This window comes from Lynx rufus, unplaced genomic scaffold (assembly GCF_022079265.1).
Source record: "Lynx rufus isolate CCGP_SWC_20201006 ecotype Redwood Valley unplaced genomic scaffold, mLynRuf1.p SCAF_7, whole genome shotgun sequence".
NCBI classification, from domain to species: domain Eukaryota; kingdom Metazoa; phylum Chordata; class Mammalia; order Carnivora; family Felidae; genus Lynx; species Lynx rufus.
The window spans coordinates 6,920,631-6,941,828 of NW_025814889.1; the positions used below are offsets into that span (position 1 = coordinate 6,920,631).

The following is a 21,198-nucleotide window of genomic DNA, read 5'->3' on the forward strand; positions in this document are numbered from 1 at the left end:
GAGGCTTCCCTCCGTCTGGCGGGAGTAAGCGAGACTGAAGGAGAAAGCAGGGTGGGAGGGCGCGTTGAGAAGGTCCCGCGCCTGCGCGGTGAGGCCTGTCTGACCGACCTTCAGCGGGGCCGGTATCACCATGTTCTCTCGGGCCGGCGTCGCGGGGCTCTCGGCCTGGGCCGTGCAGCCGCAATGGTATGGCAGCTTGCGGAAGGACCGGGAGGGTTGCGAGGAATGGAAGAGCTCGGTCAGGGGGAAGCGGAAGCGAGTGGAGGCGAGTGGGGCTGGACGAGGGTCTCAGGGCCTGCCAGGCCTCCTGTCCCGCGGAGGCCCCGGGAAGCCCGGGCTGCAGGAAGCGCCTCCGATCCGGGGAGGGCGCGCGAAGGGACTGCGGTGACAGCAGGGTCTCGCCACGTCTCCTGAGGCGGGGTGGGGCGGGGTGAGGGCCACGAGGAGCGGTCATCCGGGACCTCGGGGTTGAGACTTTAGTCCCAACTGATTACAGGGCTGGTCTTGGATTCACTCAGCTAATACCCACTTAGGGAGCCCCTACTGCGTGCCAGGTGGCGAGTATCGTGGAGGCTTTACCCGGGCGCACAAAGTGAGGGGGAGGGGGGGACCTAGGGCAAGGTCTAGGGGAAGGTTAAGTTGTGCTGTGCGTCCTTGACGCCTTTTGAAACCTTCTGGTGCTGGGCAGGGTTTGCTTGAGCCAGGAAGGGCTGTTGGATTCAGCCAGAACGCGTGTTAAGCACTTAACATGTAGCAGGCTCTTTGCCGGGCACTGCGGAATAAATAAGTGTCCTCGTGGGTTTACGGGAGTTGGGGTGCAGACGGGACCTTAAGAATCCGCCTGATGGCGATCGGAAGGGAAAGACAACCTAGCACTATCTTGAAACCATTATGCTGAAGCAGTAACCCTGCAAGGTCATGAAATTGTCCCAAGGTCCCCAGGAGGACGAGATAGATGGCTTTTGAGCACCATCTGTAACTGCCGTGCAAGTTTAAGGATTTTAAACATTGGTTTCTGGGGGGGGGGGGGGGATTGTGTATTAGAGGGCCAAGCAGTAGGCAGGTAAACGTTGGTTTGTGGGTGGTACCGTATAATGGGATGAAATGTCTTAAAGCTAGACAGAGTCTGGAAGAATTGCAGACACCGTGCTAAGGGGATTATTGGCTAAAAGCAAGCTGAGTGTAGCAATTCCCCGGTTTTACGTAAAGGAAGAATTCTAACGAGCCGCAGTGCTAAACTAGGTTTTTGTGTCCTGATTTATGTGAAGGGACTGTAAGACATTAATTGAGATAGGTACGTTTTTCATTACGCAAAGAATCATCACCATATTCAAAATGTTTAGGGTAATGGGGGAATGAAATCTGATGTGAATACCTGCACAGAACTGTTGGTGGATTTGCCTGCCAAGTCAGATTTGTTTCTAAAATTGAAAAAGAGTATTCGTGGGAACTAAGTCAACTTAGTTGGATTCTCGGTCATGTAGGTTGTCCCATTTGTTAGGCACTCAGCACACAGTTGTTGGGTGCCTGCCCTGCGCCAAGTTGGTAGCGTGGAAAGTACTAAAAAGTGATGGTCTTAAGCTCTGTGGGTCAGCCTTTAAGAAATGGAAAGAGTTCTGAAACAAGGACAAAATACTTTGCATAAAATTGTAGCAATGACTTTTTTAGAAACCGTGTAAGACAATTTGGAGATCTTACAGTAAAGGATTGTCCTAAATAAATAAGAGTTGTTTGACACTTTGACACAACCGCCACTGGGCTCCTAAATTGGACCCTACATTGGCAAATACAGGTTGTAGTCCGACCTTGATCTCTTTAGAATGCTGGTTTTAAATTGGTAGGTTATGAATATTCATCAAACGTTGACAGAAAGCATTTTCATGTATCCCATTACTCTGGGTGCCCTTTTGGTCCCCACTCATAATTGCCTTTTAAATTCAGAAATGAAAACCATCTTAATGTTTCACACCCCACAGAATTAATTTGGAAGGGGAGAAAAATAGCTTTGCCTCTACAAAACCATGAAGGGGCATTTCCTCTGTTGTGTTTTGGTTATTAGAAACTTTAAAGGGGCACCTGGGTGGCTCAGTCGGTTAGGCATCTGACTTCAGCTCAGGTCATGATCTCACAGTCTGTGAGCCTGCGTCAGGCTCTGTGCTGACAGCTCAGAGCCTGGAGCCTGCTTTGGATTCTGTGTTTCCCTCTCTCTCTGCCCCTCCCCTGCTCATGCTCTGTCTCTCCCTGTCTCAAAAATAAATAAAAAACGTTAAAAAAAAAAAGAAACTTTAAAAATGCAATTTGTTAGGGGTGCCTGGATGGCCCAGTCGGTTGAACGTCCAACTTCGGCTCACATCATGATCTCACAGTCTGTGGGTTCGAGCCCCGTGTCAGGCTCTGTGCTGACAGCTCAGAGCCTGGAGCCTGCTTCGGATTCTGTGTCTCCCCTCTCTCTGACCCTCCCCTGCTCATGCTGTCTCTCGCTGTCTCAAAAATAAATAAAAACATTAAAAAAATGTTTTAATGCAATTCATTATTACAGTTTTTATTTCAGGGAGGTTAGCTTACTAACATTGACTAAATATTAGGCTTAATTAAAGTCTTAGTGAAATTATGTTGTTTAGGATATCAGTAAAATACCCTAAACGTCAGGAAATTAAACGTGTTTTTAAGTAGCATATAAGAAAATGGAAATAAGAAATTTGGGGAATGGTCTTCAAATTAGGGGAAATACATTTCTGTTTCCTCGTCTTCCACATTCTCTGAAATGGAACTGTTTTACAGTAGCATGCCAACAGCCATAAATTGAATTATACACACTGACAAGGAAGGGAGATGCATTTCAGGAGAGGAAAGGCAGATTGCATTCTGAGATTGAGGTAGCAGATATTTGCTTGTAAATGTAAGAAAATGTGAGGCATCAGAGTGTAGGATAGGAGACCCACTCTGGAGCCAACTACCAGGATTTGAATCTTGACGGCCACTCACCTAACTGTCACGCTGCACAAGTTACTCACTGTCTCTGCCACCGTTTCTTCCTTTGTTAAACGGAGGTAATAATCGTGCACAGTTCATTGGGTCAGACTGGAGATTAAGCGAGTCCATATTTGTAAAGAACAAGGGCGGGGGGGGGGGGGGAATGCTGGTGTGGTTCCAGATAATATAAACTCAAAGATGAAGAAAGCTTGATGCAGTTCCTACATAAAAATGGTTACCGTACTTGCCAACAAGACTGGATCCTCCTGGGTGGTCGTTGGTGAAGAAGGGCCAGGGAGTCGTCGTTTGGTGGAAAGGCAGGTGATGGACTTTCATGCAATCATTTACTGTTAGAATTAGACCTACTTCGTAATTTTCCTTAAGAATTTGTTGCTGCTGCTTCCTTAATGTTTATATTACATGACAGTATACACCTTAACATTGTTTCAAACTATACTTCAAATGAAGACTCATTCACCTAGCAACCTCACTCACTCACTCCCTCCACTGCTTTCAGCTTTGCGAATAATGCTGTATGATCACGGCACTTGATGGTAATCCACAACCTGTGATTTTTCCATCCACTGTATTTGATAGGTTTCAAGTTTTTCCAGTAATCTCCCGAGATTTCTCAGGACGTGATGTGGTTTTCCAGAACATACAGCTGATTCAGAACTTTGTCTTCATTTGCAAAAATTATATATACGGCCAGCTGCGCCAAAAGAAAGTTGGGATCATCTTACGGTTATTCTGTATGTACTCCAATTATACTTAAAGTAACATACGGGCGCCTGGTGGCTCAGTCAGTTAAGCGTCTGACTTCCGCTCAGGTTACCATCTCGCGATCTCGCGGTTCGAGGGTTTGAGCCCTGCATCAGGCTCTGTGCTTACATCTCAGAGCCTGGAGCCTGCTTCAGATTCTGTCTCCCTCTCTCTCCGCCCCTCCCTTGCTCATGCTCTCTCTCTCTCTCTCAAAAATAGTAAAAAAAAGAATAATAAAGTAACACACGTCTTTAGAACTGAATGAAAGCTAAACATGATGAGAGCACTTCAGAATGGGAACATAGGGCATGTACACAGCATAAAGAATCACAAGAGATCTTACCTCTTCATACCTCTCACCCAGGGTACTTAAGGAAACCGGAACATTTTGTGTTCATCCAAATATGGCATGCAATTCAGATTTATTCCCTGTGCCATTCTCTGACAAGAAACTTGTGTCTGTTAAATTGGAATATTTGCCTAAAACCGTAATGTCCAATGTTTCCTTACAGTCTGTAAATTTAGAATGTTTGGGGTGAAAATTTTGATATACCCCCCCCCCCAAAATCATCAAAAATGGTGTTGCTTTTCAAATGCCATTATGAAAAAATGTTAAGGGAATGGTCAGTATGTCAGGTGAGTCTGTAATGAGGTAGCAGAGCTTGTCAGTACTCGACATCTCTTTTCCACCACTGGATGCATTCTTTTAACCTCATCTAACACTTTTCACGCAGTCTCCTTCCTCTCTATATTTCTTTCTCTGTGGCTGCGTAATACTGGTAAAGTACGTAAGTCAAGAGATTTTTAAAAAGAACAGTTTTGGTTATAATCTTCCAGATTTTTTTTTATGCACATAAACACAATCAAAAAATTAGATGATATAACAATTTCATAATCTACGTTTTTGAAGGTATTGTTAACAGGCTTTATTTTTTAGTACGGTTCCAGACTTACAGAAGTATTGAGCCTATAATACAGAGAGTTCCATACACCCACGTCCCACTCTGGACAGGTTCTCCACTTATTAATATCTTGCATTAGGTAGCATGTTACATGTACTACAATTGATGAGACAATATTGATACATTATTAAGGTGCATAGTTTCATTAAGGTCACTCTTTGTTGTATGTTCTGTGGTTTTTGACAAATGGATAATGACACGTATCTACCATTATAGTATCATACAGAATGGTTTCAGTGCCCTAAAAATCTCTCCCCGAAATCCCGGCAACTACTGATCTTTTTACTCTTGCTATAGTTTTGTCTTTTCTGGAATGTCAGGTAGTTGGAATCATACAGGATATAGCCATTCAGATGGGCTTCTTTGCTTAGCAGTAGACAAAGTTCCTCCATGTCTTTTGTGGCTTGATAGCTCGTTCATTTTTACTGCTGAATAACTCCACTGTATGGATGTACCAGTTTGTTTCTCGACTGGTTCGCGTATTGAAAGACATATTGGTTGCTTCCGGGTTTTGGCAATGGTGAATAAAAGTGCTTATAAACATTTGTGTGCAGGTTTTTGTGTAGACCTGTTTTCAGCTCAGTTGGGTAAATACCTAGCAGTATGATTGCTGTATCCTATGCTAAGACTGTTTAGATTTATAAGAAACTAAAGCCATATTCCAAAGCAGCCGTACCATTTTGCATTCCCACCAGCAGGCAGTGGGAGTTCTGTTGCTACATGCACATCCGTGTCATCATTTGGAATTGCCTTTTTTTTTTTTTAAATATAGCCATTCTTGGGGTGCCTGGGTGGCTCAGTTGGTTAAGCATCCGTGACTCTTGATCTAGGCTCAAGTCATGATCTCATGATTAGTGCGATTGAGCCCCATGTTGGGCCCTGCACTGATAACGGGGAGCCTGCTTGGGATTCTCTCTCTGCTCTCCCCTGCTTGCGTGTGCACACATGTTCTCTTTCTCTAACTAAATAAAAACAAAATAAAAATGTAGCCATTCTTCTAGGTGCGTAGTGGTGTTTCACTGTTTTAATTTGTAATTCCCTAATGACTGCATAGCTGAGTATCTTTTGTATATGTTTATCTGCCATCTGCCTGTCTGCCTCTTCGAAGTTTGTGTTCAGATCTTTTGTTCATTTTTTATTTGGGTGGTTTTCTTATTGTTGGGTTTTAAGAGTTCTTTGTATATTTTATTTTTAAAAAAAATTTTTTTTTTCAACGTTTATTTATTTTTGGGACAGAGAGAGACAGAGCATGAACGGGAGAGGGGCAGAGAGAGAGGGAGACACAGAATCGGAAACAGGCTCCAGGCTCTGAGCCATCAGCCCAGAGCCCGACGCGGGGCTCGAACTCGTGGACCGCGAGATCGTGACCTGGCTGAAGTCGGACGCTTAACCGACTGCGCCACCCAGGCGCCCCAAGAGTTCTTTGTATATTTTAAATAACAGGCTTTTATCAGATATTTGTTTTGCAAACATTTTCTCCTGGTGTGTGGCTTCTGTTGACGGTGTCTTTTGCAGACCAGAAATTTTTAAAATTAATCAAGTCCAGCTTGATCATTGTTTTTCTTCCATGGATCATGCTTTTCATGTTTTATGTTAAAACTTACATATTATCCAAGGCACCTCGATTTTCTCCTGTGATACCATGTAGAAGTTTCATAGTTTTTTTTTTTTTTTTAAACGTTTTTTTTATTTATTTTTGGGACAGAGAGAGACAGAGCATGAACGGGGGAGGGGCAGAGAGAGAGGGAGACACAGAATCGGAAACAGGCTCCAGGCTCTGAGCCATCAGCCCAGAGCCTGACGCGGGGCTCGAACTCACGGACTGCGAGATCGTGACCTGGCTGAAGTCGGACGCCTAACCGACTGCGCCACCCAGGCGCCCCTAGAAGTTTCATAGTTTTGTGTCTTACATTTAGACCTATGATTCATTTCAAGTTAATTTTTGTGAAAGGTATAGGATTAATTATATAATTAATTATTAATATTGATGATTATTAATTATCAATATTTTTGCATATGGATGTCCAGTGTTCAGTACCAATGTAGAAAACAGTATCCTTTCTCCATTTAATTTCCTTTGCTGCTTTATCAAACATGAACCAGTTGACTGTATTTGTATGGTTCTATTTCTGGGCTCTTTTTTTTCCCCCTATGCTGTGTATTTTGTTCCCCTGACGTATTCCATAACTAGAAGCCTGTGTCTCCCACTGCCCTTCACCCATTTTGCCCAACCCCCACTCCTCCACCCTTCAGTTTTGTTCTCTGTATTATAGGTCTCTGTCTACTTTTTGTTTGTGTATTCATTGGTTTTTGTTTTTGATTTCACTAATTAGTGAAATTTTGAGCTCTCTCCTGTCTTCCACTGATCATTTGTCCGCACTGTTTTAGGATTACTGTAACTTTATAGAAAGTCTTGAAATCAGGTAGTGTCCGTTCTCCGGCTTTGTTCTTCAATATTGTGTCGGCTCTTCTGGGTGTTTCGCTTTGCCAAATAAATGTTAAAATCTGTTTGTTGATATATACAAAATAACTTGTTGAGGTGTTTGTCTAAAATTGTATTGATCAAGTTGGGAAGAAGTGATACTTTAGCAACATTGAATCTTCCTATTTATGAATGTGGAATCTCTCACCATTTATTTAGATCTTTTTTTCATCAGTTTTGTAGTTTTCTTGGCACATATTTTGTTATGTTTATATGTATTTTTTTCCTGTGTTTTTTTGTTGTAAAATATACATAACATTAAATTTACCATCATAATCATTTCTAAGTCTACAGTTCTATGATACTGTTTCTCAAATTTGAAACTCCAATTGTTCATAGCTGCTATTAAAAAAAGAAATTGACTTTTCTATAGATTGACCTTGTTCCCTACAACCTTACTGTAATTGGTTCCAGGAGTTTTTTTGCCAATTCTTTGGGATTTTCTACAGACCGTTGTGCCATTTTTAAACAAAGGCAGCTTTATTTTTTCCTTCCCAATCTATATACCTTTTATTTCCTATTTTGTCTTAATGCATTAGCCAGGAATTCCAATACAGTGTTGAATAGGAGTGCTGAGAGGTTATCCTTGCCTCAGTCCCGATCTTATGGGGAAGCTCCTAGTTTCTCATCATTAAATGAGGGGTTTGTTTGTTTGTTTGTTTGTTTTGGTAGATGTTCTTTATTGGGCTCAGAAAGTTCTTTATTTGTTGAGAGTTTTTCTTTTTCTTGTTTTTTTTTTTTTTTTTTACCGTGAATAGGCATTAGATTTTGTCAAAAATTTTTTCTGCATCTACTGACTTATGATTTTTCTTAAATGGTGAACCAGCCTTGCATACCTGGAATAAATCCTACTCGATCGTGGTGTATAATTCTTTTTGATACATTGTTGGATCTAATTTGCTATTTATTGAGGAATTGTGCGTCTGTGTTGATGAAAGGTAATGTCCTCTAATTTTCATTTCTTATGATGATTTTATCTGGTTGATACTAGGGTAATGTTGACCTCAGAGGATTAGGAAATGGTCCCTCTTCTTCTCTCCTTTGGCACCAACTTCCATGTTCCATCAGTTACAGATCTGTCTGTACCTGAAAGTCTCAAAAATCTCACGTGTTTTCCAAACCCATTGGACCTCAAAGCCATTTCCACCTCATCCTAGGGTCTTTATGTCATTTTCATTAAAAGTCGTTACCTCCGGTGAGATCATCCCCACCCAGTTTTTCTGTCTTGGTTAATGACAACACTGTCTACTCAGGTCATGAAATTAGAAATCATTCTTATTGTTTTCCTTTTCACTCTTAAGAACTTGCCATAAACCTAGCCTCCTCCTGCTTTGCCAACATGTTTAGTTCAGGTTCTTGCTGCAGCAGCCCTGTGAGTCTCCGTGTCATCAGTATTCCAACGTCATTGTATGCTTGTCACTGACTTTATATTTGGTGACACATTGTCTTATTTAGGAGGGCAGCACTCCTCTTGTATTTATCTCTCGTGTGTGTGTGTACGCATTTAAGTCAAATCTGTATTTATTTATTTATTTTGGGGGGGTGGGGGCAGAGGAGAGAGAATCTCAAGCAGGCCCCACGCTCAAGTGTGCACCTGAGCTGAAATCAAGAGTTGGACACTCAACTGACTGAGCCACCCAGGTGCCCCTAAATCAAATCATTTTTACTTTTATGCATTAGCACTTTAATCACGAAGACTAGAAAAATATTTAATGCAAATCTTTAGTTCTACAAATCTTGTCTATGAGATAATAGCATGCTTCTCGTGGTCACAGACCATGTCCTGGAGCATAGTAGCTGCTTAGTACATGGCACCTGGCTGGCTCACTCAGTTAAGCGTTCAGCTTTGGATTTCAGCTCAGGTCATGATCTCGCAGTTTGAGAGGTCAAGCCCCCCCCAATCAGGCTCTGCACTGACAAGGTGGAGCCTGCTTGGGATTATTTCTCTCCCCCTCTCTCTCTAATCCACCCTGGCTCAAGCTTGCATTCTCTCTCAAAATAAATAAATAAACTTAAAAAAAAACCTAAAAGTATATATATTTAAAAAATAAAAATAAACTGTACTTTCACACATGTGATCATGTTAGAATGTATAATTGATCCTAAGTGTTGCTATGAAAAGGTTTCAGTGAACTAAGGAAGTCAAGGTAGCATTTTCAAGGTGGCTGACCATGGTTTTAGGTATAGCTAGATAGCCTAACAAGGGGCAGGACTTTCCTATTGTGGAAACAGTCTAGGCAAAGGTGGGACTGGACGTGTGTGAACACCATTTGCACTGGAAGCTTTGTGTTGTTGGCTCAAACAAAATGAGGCCTTTGGTAATAGGGTTTGGTGTCCGTATTAACGACTAAATATATATAAGTATGTGTTTATAAATATATGTTTATATGTATGTAAATATATGTATATCATATATAAATATATGTATACGTCCTTCACGTGATGGATTGTTTCTTTATGGGGCAGTGTTTAAATTTATTAACTTTGAAGGTTTTTCTTGTATAGTAGGGTGATTTTTCAGTAAACTAAAATATTTTTAAAACCTTTATTTTCAGGATCCAAGTTCGAAATATGGCTACATTAAAAGATAGTAAGTACTTCATCTCAATATGTAATTAAGAAAAACCAAATTTTGACAAATAATCAAAAATAGGCTGCTTTAGCCCATTGTATGTTTGGTCAAATTTGATAAAATGAATCTAGGTCTTATGTGTATGACATTGACCTTGTTTTAGAAAAGACCAGCATGAGGTGACACGTGGTTGTTCCGATGCTGTCGTCCGTAGAATGACAACAATGTGACTAGAGAAAACTGCATGTAAATGTTGTAAGAGTATAATGTCCTGCTGTCTGCGGCCATCCCGCCTGTCCTGTCCTCCGTGGCAGCCAGGCTTCGCCTTTGCTCGGTACGCATTCCGACTTGAAGCCTCATTTAGCATCATGCTGTTGCCTGATGGCCTAAGTGCTGATTATTCTACCTGGCAGTTTAGAAAGATATTTCGATAAATTTCACAAGTGAAATGATAACTCTATTATCGTAACAGCACTTCTGTTTTTCAGTTACCAGACGGCTAAAGTCGATCAAAAACATCCAGAAAATTACCAAGTCTATGAAAATGGTGGCAGCAGCAAAATACGCCCGAGCCGAGAGGGAGCTGAAACCAGCACGAGTGTATGGAGTAGGATCTTTGGGTAAGAGAAGAGGACATCACAGATTAGGAGGAACCCTGAACATGAAGGTCACCACTGATGACTTTTATCTGGTGCTTACCGTGATGACAGGCCTGTTCTGAGTATTTGACATCACTGGTTTTTCACAGCAGCCTACGAGGGTCAGAGCCCCCGCTTCACAGATGAGAAACCCTGAAGTCGGGTCGCTTGCCCAGGGTCACCTCCCGACCTGATTTGGCATCAAAGCCTGTCTGTTTGTTAACCACTGTATGTGGCTCTGTGAATGCTGAAAGTACTCCGAAAATCTTCCTAGATTATTAAATATACAATCAGGAAATGGGAAATGCGGTGCATTCAGATCAGGTGCTTGACTTTGTCCTGTTGGACTGTGATGTGCGGGGTGGGGAGGTGGTCCCTGCAGTGGAAATGACTGAGCAGGCACGGATGGGACTCGTGACGGCATGAGTGGAGTGTTTGAACGGCAATCGCAAAGAAGGCAAAATTTGCTTGTTTCCAAATTGGAGAAAATTCACGTCTCATCTGTGTGTTAACGTATCTACCTATTAGAGGTAAATCGCCTTGTGCAGTTTTCCTGTGTTCTTCCATATTTTTTAAACATCCGTTCCTACTGGCAAAATTATTGCGTGAGAAGAGGATAGAGCACTAGGCCCGGGTAGAAACGGTGACTCGCTTTAATAACGGCACGGTTAGTTTCACGCAGCAGGTACGGAGGAGAGTTGATAGGTTGGTTTCCGCGATCCTGATCACCTCCAGCCGTTTGCTCTCATCGGTCCTATTCGCTGCACAAGAAATACATAGCACGTAGTTGGTGGCTTAGTAAAGATTGGTTGGTAAATCACTGTAGCCTGTTTGTATGAAAAGAGAAAGTCATTTCACGATTCACCTCTCTCGCTGATATGAGTGAGTATAATAAATTTGTTTCCCTCCAAAGTCTATAACTACAAAGTTATCTAATAAAGAAGAAACTGCCTTAGATGTCAGATGAGACTATTTGTGATAAAATAGTAAAAATCCAAGCCACGGCTGCCAATCTTTTCTGACGTCCTTTATACCAAATATTAACTGCTAGATATTAGGTGGGTGATCGTTGTAAATATTTAAAGTCTTGCAGCAGGCGTCTTACGCTGCACAAATACAAAACGTAAAAAAAGACTTAAAAAAGAAATAATCTCGCTGCTCCCCTGCACTTTGGAGTGTTCGCTTTCTGCTTTCTCGTGGAGGGTCCTCGGGTGCTGGCATGTGAGAATCACTGCTCTGTAATGAAACAGGCAGCAGCAGGACTTTGGTTGAAACCGGTGAATGTGGCGGCCAGGAAAATGCACCGTGCGGCGGCGAGGGCACTGGCCACGCGAGCTCGCCCTGCACTTGCACCCCGGCCGTGCTCCCGTGGCCTGGGCCGAGCTGGTACCAGAGCCCGCGGGAGACTCGGGCAGGCACGTTCCAGGGAGACTTGCGGCTCCTCATCAGGCAGACTCGCTGAACTCCTCCCAAACGGCACAGCGGTCTGGGAAGCTGCCACCCAACCTCTCTTCCCTCCTTCCTGAGGGTCAAACCTGCGTCATAATGTGATGGCTCGTTTGTCTCCTTCCTGCCTCCTCCCACAGCCACTTCCTCTCCTTCCCCCATAAATCCGTGCATATTTCATCCTGTTTGATCCACTCTTGGCCTGTGCTGCTTAGAAAACTAGACCAGCCAAGCAAGGTCGTTAAAGCGGTCCCCAAAATAAAGTGGCATGTGGGGCACCTGGGTGGCTCAGTCGGTTGAGCATCTGACTTCAGCTCAGGTCATGATCCTCAACGGTTTGTGAGTTCGAGCCCCGCGTTGGGCTCTGTGCTGACAGCTCGGAGCCTGGAGCCTGGAGCCTGGAGCCTGCTTTCGATTCTGTGTCTCCCTCTCTCTCTGCCTCTCCCCTGCTTTACACTGTCTCTGTCTCTCTCTCAAAAATAAATAAACATTAAAAAAAATTTTTTTTTTTTTAACGTTTATTTATTTTTGGGACAGAGAGAGACAGAGCATGAACGGGGGAGGGGCAGAGAGAGAGGGAGACACAGAATCGGAAACAGGCTCCAGGCTCTGAGCCATCAGCCCAGAGCCCGACGCGGGGCTCGAACTCACGGACCGCGAGATCGCGACCTGGCTGAAGTCGGACGCTTAACCGACTGCGCCACCCAGGCGCCCCCAAAAAAATTTTTTTTAATAAAAAAAAAAATAAAGTGTCATCTGCTATTTTAATGCCAACAGTTTATAAGAGGCTTGATATGCAGATTATATGAGCACGTCAGTAAATATTTGCTTCCTACTTTTTTGGTTATATACTGAATATTTATTTGCATTCTTCAGAAGTCTGCCTTCTAGATAAGCTGGTACTCTAATTCAGGCCCCTTTACAAGTTCTTTAATTATACTAGAGATTTCTTTTAGTCAGTACTTGAGGTAAATTGGCCATTAAGTGGCCCTTATCATATAGAGCCTTTATCATACAGAGATTTAAACCTTTATGGTTTTCAACCGGATTGTAAATGGAGTAAGTACAGTTTTGATTACATTAGTTACATGCCACCTAAATGTAACTTCATGATTTTGAAAACAGCCAACTTGTAAATAGGGATTATTGCTGTATTTGGCGTGCCTTACATATTTTAAAATTCTTGCTTTTGTTTGTTTGTATTTAAGCTCTGTATGAGAAAGCTGATATTAAGGCGCCTGAAGACAAGAAGAAACACCTCCTAATTGGCGTGTCCTCTGATCGAGGGCTCTGTGGTGCTATTCATTCCTCGGTTGCCAAACAGATGAAAAATGAGGTGGCCACACTCACGGCAGCCGGGAAAGAAGTTATGCTTGTTGGAATTGGTGATAAAATCAGGGGTATACTTCATAGGTAATTTAGATACCGTTTATGTTCAGATGGGCGCAAGCATGAGTGAATGGGAGTGTCTTTGATGGTTAACGTCGGCAAGGGGTCTTTTTTTTGTTACCTGTTTTTATACCCCCAGAGAGGTCTTGGTTTTGTTTTTATTATTTCAGGAGTTTCAGAATATACAGATTTCTTCCATTATTTACTTGTGTCTCTCCTTCATCCGACCCGTAAGTGGAATGCACCAGGAAAAGCAAAAGCTGTTGGCCTTTTAAACGCATGAGGACTCTGAGGAGCCAGCACAGCCTGGAAATGTCAGAAATGAACAGCAGTTAGTTGAGATCAGAAGAGAAATAAAGGCATAGAGACATGTAAACACGAGAGAGGCCTGATTATTAGTCGTTAGTTCCCGCAGCCACCGCAATAACGATAGCGGATGGAGCAGCTCAATTCAGGGAACGCTCTCCTCTTTCCCCCCACCGCCCCAAAAAAGCCTGACCCACGGTAATACTACTTTTCCTTGTTCCCTGTGTTATTTCAGCAGAAATACTCCTTTAAATATTCTGTGTGATCTCCTGGTTCTCTTGTAGGACTCACTCTGACCAGTTTCTGGTGTCCTTCAAAGAAGTGGGAAGAAAACCTCCTACTTTTGGAGATGCATCTGTCATTGCCCTTGAACTACTAAACTCCGGATATGAATTTGATGAAGGGTCTATCATCTTTAATCGGTTCAGGCAAGAAAAATTTAGTATTCAAAGCTTTTTACTGCTTGTGTTCCTATTTTAAAATAAGGAAATGCTTAGTGGACAGTTGAAAATATTGTTTTGAGGGACGCCTGGGGTAGCTCGGTTTGTTGAGTGTCTGACTCTTGATTTTAGCTCAGGTCACGATCCCAGGGTCATGGGATCGAGCCCCACGTCGGGCTCTGTGCTGAGTGTGGAACCTGCTTAAGATTCATTCTTTCTCTCTCTCTCTCTCTCTCTCTCACTCTGCCCCACTCGTGGTCTCTCTCTAAAAATAAGTGAAATAGGATTTTGAGGTTAACCTCTGCTCTATGATTTCTAGGTCTGTCATCTCCTACAAGACAGAAGAAAAGCCCATCTTTTCCCTGGATACCGTTGCAAGTGCCGGTAAGTGGTTTTTGTGTGAAAAGTGTTTTCTGTGTAGAAAGGAAAGATTGGCACATTCAGGAAAACAGTATTTGTTAGGATGGCCTGTCTCTGCAGGAGCACATGATGTTTGGCTCTTTCTGTCACCGTCCGTCAGTGGTTTCCATGATCATTAGTGACTCTCACTCCATTCCTTCATTAACTGAACGTAAATAAACAAGTCATTAGACTTGCTTTCTGTTCTCAGGGATCAGAAAGCCTAGCAGCATTGGCTCTGCAGGCTCTGGGGCCCCGCTGGTTGAAGCACAGCACAGTCAGGAGCCCTGGGGCAGCCCTGTGAACGGTGCTCACAGTAATGCACACTGACCCACACGATTGTCTCGTCTCAGCATTTGAGTGGCATCATCATTGCTCAGTGAAGCATCCTAGACATAGTATTGTAGAACCGATTTTACTTTCCTGAGGCATCCTCCCTTTCTACATATTTCATCTGTTGAGGTGTACGCTTTGTAACATTTCGATGTGCCTGAAGTTGGGGGACGCCTCTGCTGGCCAGTGGCGGGTCATTTTTAATTGACGATGGTATTTCTTTCTTAATAGCGTACGGTAGGGGTTATCAGCCATAGTGTTTTAAGTCTGATGCACTACAGTACTGTTAAGATGAGTGTCGGCTTCTAATTCTGCCCCCCTTCGATGTTCCACTTCCCTCGCATTCTCCCGATGGACACGTGCAGGCTTCCCCAATAATCACATGGCTAATTTGGGATTTTTGTATTCCACTATACGAGTGTCAGTTTTGTCATTAATTCTTTTGTGAAAACCTACACCCACAGATTTGTTGAGTATTTGCTGACGTTGTGCCAGGCACTCTGATGCCCGAGGACTTCAGAACCGTGAAATGCAGTGACGTTACTTTAATTGTTGGCTTCTTCGTTTTTATTAGGCGTTTGCAGTGAAATATCAAATGCTTTGTTTACACATTATGTTGCGCTGAAAATCTGCTATAATCGGTAGTGTGGAAATGGATGAAACTTTTAGAGCTGAGTGTTTTCACCTGTCTTACCTTGTTGACTTCTGCTCTGTAATTAGTGAGGTGTTTACTGGTAGGCTGCCTTGATGAAATCACTGTGCGCTGCATAACTTCAAGGAAATGTCTGACTCGTCTTAACAGAGAGCATGAGTGTCTATGATGATATCGATGCTGACGTGCTGCGCAATTACCAAGAATACGCCTTGGCCAACATCATCTACTATTCTCTAAAGGAGTCCACCACGAGTGAGCAGAGTGCGAGGATGACGGCCATGGACAACGCCAGCAAGAATGCCTGTAAGTGCACGCCGGATCTCTTCCGAGAGGCTTCTCTTGCTGGGAGTAGCATGAACACCTTGCCTCAAATCATCACCGTTAACTAGACCAGGAAACAAAAGAGCAAGGATCTCGCCCCGGTTCTGCCGCTGGTTCTATGACATTTTTGACCAATGACCCTCTCTCTCCTTGAATTTTCTTATCTGGAAAGATAAAAAAAAACTAATGTTCTCTGCCTTAAAAGAAGTGCGTCTTACTTGGCAGGTAGTAAAGTTGCAAGTATTTTGAAAAGGTATCTGTGGAAGTGGTAAAAATACCTTCCTGAAATTCTTTTGAGAGGCCAGTTCGGGTATCCCAAGCCATGAAGCAACATACACCTGTGAACGTATTAATGAACAAGTTATGCTCTCGTGGTGTTAGGCTTTGCTGACTAATCCTTCTGTTCTGTTCGCAGCGGAGATGATTGACAAACTGACTTTGACATTCAACCGCACCCGCCAGGCCGTCATCACGAAGGAGCTGATCGAAATCATCTCCGGCGCCGCAGCTCTGTAAGTAGTGGCGGGCTGCCTTCGCACGCCCTGCCTCGCCTCCCTGGGTCTGCCGGCTCACCGCCTGCATGTTTGAAAGTGTCAGTTTTGTTTTGCTAAAGGTAGAACGATCCGTTGCTTAACCTTGGAACTACTCTTAGGATATAAAGATTTGGTGAGAAGGCCCGTCTGGTTTATTCTGCTTGTTTCAGCTCTACCTTTTGGGCTTAGTTTCTTCTTTTTAGAAATCAATATATTGCTAGCTTTCATTTTCCTAAAGCATTAGGAATAAGGATGTGGATAATTCTGTATCATTTATAAAATCTGTCTTCGGAACTTAAAACATCATAAACCAAGCTTTCGAAGTACAGGATTGGTTTGGGATTTGGTTTCACATAAATCTTGGGTTTTTTGGTAAATCTTGTAGAAACTGGTTCTTTACTTACTGAGTTTTCTATGTCAGTATAAGATAACGTACCTTTTCCTTAAGAAAGTTTCTTGGTTGTCTAGATATGTTATTTGTTGTGAAATCACAGTTAAGAAAATGAGGATTCTGTTTTAAAAAATGACTAAATTGAACACCCACTATGTACTAGCTTCAGTGCTAGGGAGTGTCAAAGGGTGTGATACTTTCTGTCAAGGGATGGACATTCTAATAGCATAACAAACATACGCAGGTACTTGTGATGCGCGATAGAATGTGTAGTAAGTGATCTTCGACTCGTTCTCACGCCCTACCAGTCACTAAGCTTTATACATTTTACCTTCAAATATGCCTTGAAGTTTTCCCCTTTATGCCCACTTAATGCAGATCCTTGTCATTTCTCTCCTGAATTAAAAAAAGATACCGAGTGCATAGTCATCCTGCAAAAATACCTTAGCTTGAGATATGTGATCCTGTTTTTCCTGGCCACCAATACTCTCCAGTCTAGTCTTACCACTACCGTTTCTCACTTCCCTTGAACTTCAACCACATGAATGTACTTCCCGGTCTACAAATATGTCATGTGCTTTTGCCTGAAATGCCATTCTTTTCTTCCCCTTGCATCCTGGATTCTTTGGCTGACAGACTCCCATTTGTCTTGCCTGCTCTGAGAAAATCCTTTCTACCAGGAAAACCTCCTCCACAGTTTGGGTGGGGTGCCCTTCGTGAACATTCCGTGCTTCCCTTTATCAACAATTACACTATTTTATTAGGAATTGCCTGTGTACTCCTGTGGCTTGGGAGCGACTGTGTCTTACTTCTGTAGCCCTATCCCCGGGCACATACTTCCTCAGTCAGTATTTGTTGAGCAAATGGGGGATGTTCCATAAGAAGTGGAAGTTCAGGGCACCTGGGGGGCTCAGTCGGTTAAGCATCCAACTTCGGCTCAGGTCACGATCTCACGGTTTGGGAGTTCGAGCCCCGCATTGGGCTGTCTGCTGTCTGCACGGAGCCTGCTTCGGATCTTCTGTGCCCCTCTCTCTCTGCCGGTGTCCTGCTCGCATGCGCTCGTTCTCACTCTCTCTCAAAAAGAAAGAAACATTTTTTTAAAAAAAGTGGAAGTTCGGAAGAGGGAGAAATAATATTTCACTGGGTATGTGAGAATGTGGATTCATGTGTAAAACTCAGATAGATCGATTCATCACTAGAGTGACATTTAAGCTGGTCCTTAAGTATTCTCTCTCTCTCCGGGGTAGAAACTGGGCAGAATGTCTCAGAGACGCAAATAATGCTGTTGGAGACCGTTCCATATGTTGTCAGTCGGGTCCATGAGCTTTGCCAGCCCAGGAGTCCTTGGTCTTACTGTTTTTCAAGCCTCACGTTAAGGCCGACCCATCTCTCAGTCTAGTCACTGACGTTGCGTTAGCGTCACAGAGTGCAGGCAGTGGATCGTTCGTCGTCCTCCTTGCTGCCCGTCCTGGGCCAGTGCTGAGCTGTGCTCCTCTTGGTGTCAAGCGTGAGGAGGCCTGGGGGGAAGGGCTGCATTCCGAAAGTTCCAGGGACTGTGGGACCCAGAGCCAGGATCTTATTTTCTCTTGAAAAAGGAGCACTGGGAATAAAATGTGAGGACATGACATCTGCGGAATTGAGGGCCGCACGCTTTCTTGACCAGAAATATGAGAAACCTGGCCAAAGAGGAGTGAAATCAAGGGGAATGAGGAGAGGGAGATTGGGACGTAAAACTCAGAATTGGAACAGAAGATCAGAAAGTCAGAAATTGGGGTGCCTGGGTGGCTCAGTTGGTTGAGCGGCCGACTTCGGGTCAGGTCATGATCTCACAGCTTGTGAATTTGAGCCCCATGTCAGGCTCTGTGCTTACAGCTCAGAGCCCGGAGCCTGCTTTGGATTCTGTGTCTCCCTCTCTCTCTGCCCCTCCCCTGCCCATGCTCTGTCTCTCTCTCTGTCTCTCTCTCTCTCAAAAAGAAATAAACATTAAAAAAAAATCATAAATTGACCACTAAATTTTTGCTTTCTAGAAAGGTAGTCTGAATCCTTTATTAAGGGTTGGCTGTGCAGTCCAAGACTGGATTGTTCACCCAGGGCACTGGCCTGCTCTGTAACCCATCAGTTATTCCGGCTAAAAACTTTACTACTTAATACAGACACTAGACTACTGAGTAGTATGTTATACTGTGTGCTATTGATCGAAAAAGCAGTGGCTTAAATTATACTTGCAGAGTCTTGCCTTCTTGCATGAACATGGTTTTATTGTTCTAACCAGACTGAAATTAATTAACTTTTTGTAACAGTCATTGAATCTGTTTTAAAGGAATATTTTGGGAACTAATTTACATGATCTACTCCAGACACTGAGTGAGGAAATGGATGTTTTTAGTTGGAAATTATACCTGATTAACTAGCATGGATTGCTTCTTGACTGGTTTGTTTTGTCTTTTTCTTCTAACGTAATAACCAGGGATTAATGAAAACCAAGTTTCATCCTCAGACGAGAGGTAAAGTGGTATTATTTCATACATTCTCCCCAAACCCCTCCGGAAGAGAAATCCGGCAGATATAATTGAAGCTGATTTAGCAACAGTGAAATGGATTCTCTGAGATTTAGAGTAGTTGCCAGCTTGTGGTAGCATATGGGTAATGCCAGGGGGCTTTTTTTTTTTTTTTTTTTTTTAAGATTTATTAAATAGACTTTAAGGATAGAGAATTGGGATTATTTTGAGATACTAAATAGAGATTGGTGAAGAGTGGTGGTTCTCAAACTTGGTGGTGTCAGGACCCCTTCACATCTGATACAGTAGAAGAGGGCTAGATTCTCATCTGTCTGTACTCATTCTGTTCTGATATTACAGGCCATGTAGCCTCTGGAACATGCTACCATACAGGCTTGAGAATGAGTAAAACAGGCAAATAAGAAAAGAGCTTTGCCCTCACGGACCCCACGGAAAGGTCCCCAGACCAAAATTCGAGAACAACTAGTATATAGTAACATTTTATTATGTAAAGTCAGTTCTTTGAATCCCACTTGAATATATATTATCTCTTGAAACGTCATTATTTTTCCCTCCAAAACTGATTTTTATTTGCTCTGTACTTTGTTTTTCAGGTAAAGAAGGAAAATTCAGCCGACTGATTTCGTTTTTAGGTTACTGCTGTCCTCCTTGTCAGAAGAAATTGTTGAAACTACTAAAGACAGCAAGATGTTTGTAAATTATCTTACAATAAAGAACTTACCATAAGAAAATCACTCTTTTCTTACTATGTATTAACAATAGTTAATAGTTTTCAAAATGAGATTTTAAAAATAATTAACATACGGTACCTGGGTGGCTCAGTCAGTTAAGCATCCTGTTCAGCTCAGGTCATGATCTCACGGTTCGTGAGTTCAAGCCCCGTGTCAGGCTCTGTGCTGACAGCTCGGAGCCTGGAGCCTGCTTCAGATTCTGTGTCTCCCTCTCTCTCTCTGCCCTTCCCCTGCTCACGCTGTCTCTCAAATTTGAATAAACATTAAAAAAAATTTTTTTAAAGAGTTCTTCAGATACTTTCTTATTTTACCAACAACTATTTTCATAAAAATGAACTGAACAGGGAGTAATAACAAAAACTGGTTAGCTGCCGCAAACCTGTAGAGAACAGTACTGACACTGGGAGAAGGCTGCTGAGGGAAGATAAACTGAACAGAATCCAGTCATTTCCCAGCTTCCCTGAGATTTTACAAGAGTCACCTGATGGGTCCGTGAATGAGGCTGTGAGGCATTGGACAGACACAGAAGTGTGTTCAAAGTACCGGGTAGCTTTCAGGAACGTTAGCAAGGAATGGGTGCTATGGCGGGGGGGGGGGGGCGGGGCGCGGGAGCATTTTGCTTCCAAACACGTTGGCCTGTCTCCAGTTTCGAGGACAGTAGAACACTTCTGTGAGGGTGAACTGAGGGTTCTAGACAACGCGGCAGGAAGAAACGCGGGAATTTGAGCACACTCAACAGAAACAATCTGTTAAGCTGAACATGATGTACCGTCAGGGTTCGGAGGAGAAGACCATAGTTGTGGGGCGTCGTATCAGCCCTCTCGGTTTGTCTCTGGGGTATGGATGTTCTGGTCTGTTCGTGGTCCCAGGTCAGGCACATTGCTGTCCTGGGTTTGCCGGCCTTTCTGAGGACTCCCTCTGCCTTTCCCCTGGGTTGGATCTCATTTTCTGTGTCCCACATTTCCCTCTCTGATACGCTAGTGGGACACAGCTTCCGGGTAAACAGGTAAACCTTCGAAGACCTTGCAGATCTTAAAATACGTTTTCTATGACATTTTAGTGGAGCAGAGTGGGTTGGAATCCCAGCTCAACCCTTGCCAGCTGTGTGATCTTGGGCACGTTAATCTTTGTCTTGTCACCTGCAAGATGGAGGTTAAAGTAGTACTTGCCCCATAGGGGCTGTGATGAAGACGGAATGAGCGAATCTTTACAAAATACTCAACCTGATGCAGGGCGAGTGCTGAGTAGAAAGTGATGCCACCGGTGTGCACGGGGGCTCCTGGGCCTCTGCTTTAAGCCCACCCTGGCACGGGCTCTCTTGTCCCAGTGCCCCCCCGGTACCCGGT

At 43.3% G+C, this 21,198-nt stretch overlaps 1 protein-coding gene across 2 annotated transcripts; it reads left to right on the top strand.

Moving 5' to 3' along the window:
• Positions 1–59: 59 nt before the first annotated feature.
• On the top strand, positions 60–19,852 carry ATP5F1C (ATP synthase F1 subunit gamma). 2 transcript variants are annotated; one of them, XM_047065640.1, is made up of 10 exons: positions 63–186; positions 9,735–9,769; positions 10,240–10,371; positions 13,044–13,248; positions 13,815–13,958; positions 14,290–14,354; positions 15,505–15,660; positions 16,094–16,190; positions 19,070–19,106; positions 19,715–19,852. In XM_047065640.1, the coding sequence occupies exons 1-9, from the start codon at positions 131–133 to the stop codon at positions 19,074–19,076; spliced, it is 897 nt and encodes a 298-aa protein (XP_046921596.1). In that variant the 5' UTR covers positions 63–130; the 3' UTR covers positions 19,077–19,106; positions 19,715–19,852. The 2 variants fall into 2 exon arrangements, with proteins under 2 accessions (XP_046921597.1, XP_046921596.1); XM_047065641.1 differs by lacking the exons at positions 19,070–19,106; positions 19,715–19,852 and having other exon boundaries at positions 60–186; positions 16,094–16,194.
• The last annotated feature ends 1,346 nt before the right edge of the window (positions 19,853–21,198 follow it).

Excerpts from the sequence above, each read along its gene's own strand:
- ATP5F1C (XM_047065640.1), top strand. The coding sequence starts at position 131 with ATGTTCTCTCGGGCCGGCGTCGCGGGGCTCTCGGCCTGGGCCGTGCAG. Across the intron at positions 187-9,734 it reads TGGGCCGTGCAGCCGCAATG|GATCCAAGTTCGAAATATGG; the intron begins GTATGGCAGCTT and ends CTTTATTTTCAG. Across the intron at positions 10,372-13,043 it reads GTATGGAGTAGGATCTTTGG|CTCTGTATGAGAAAGCTGAT; the intron begins GTAAGAGAAGAG and ends TTTGTATTTAAG.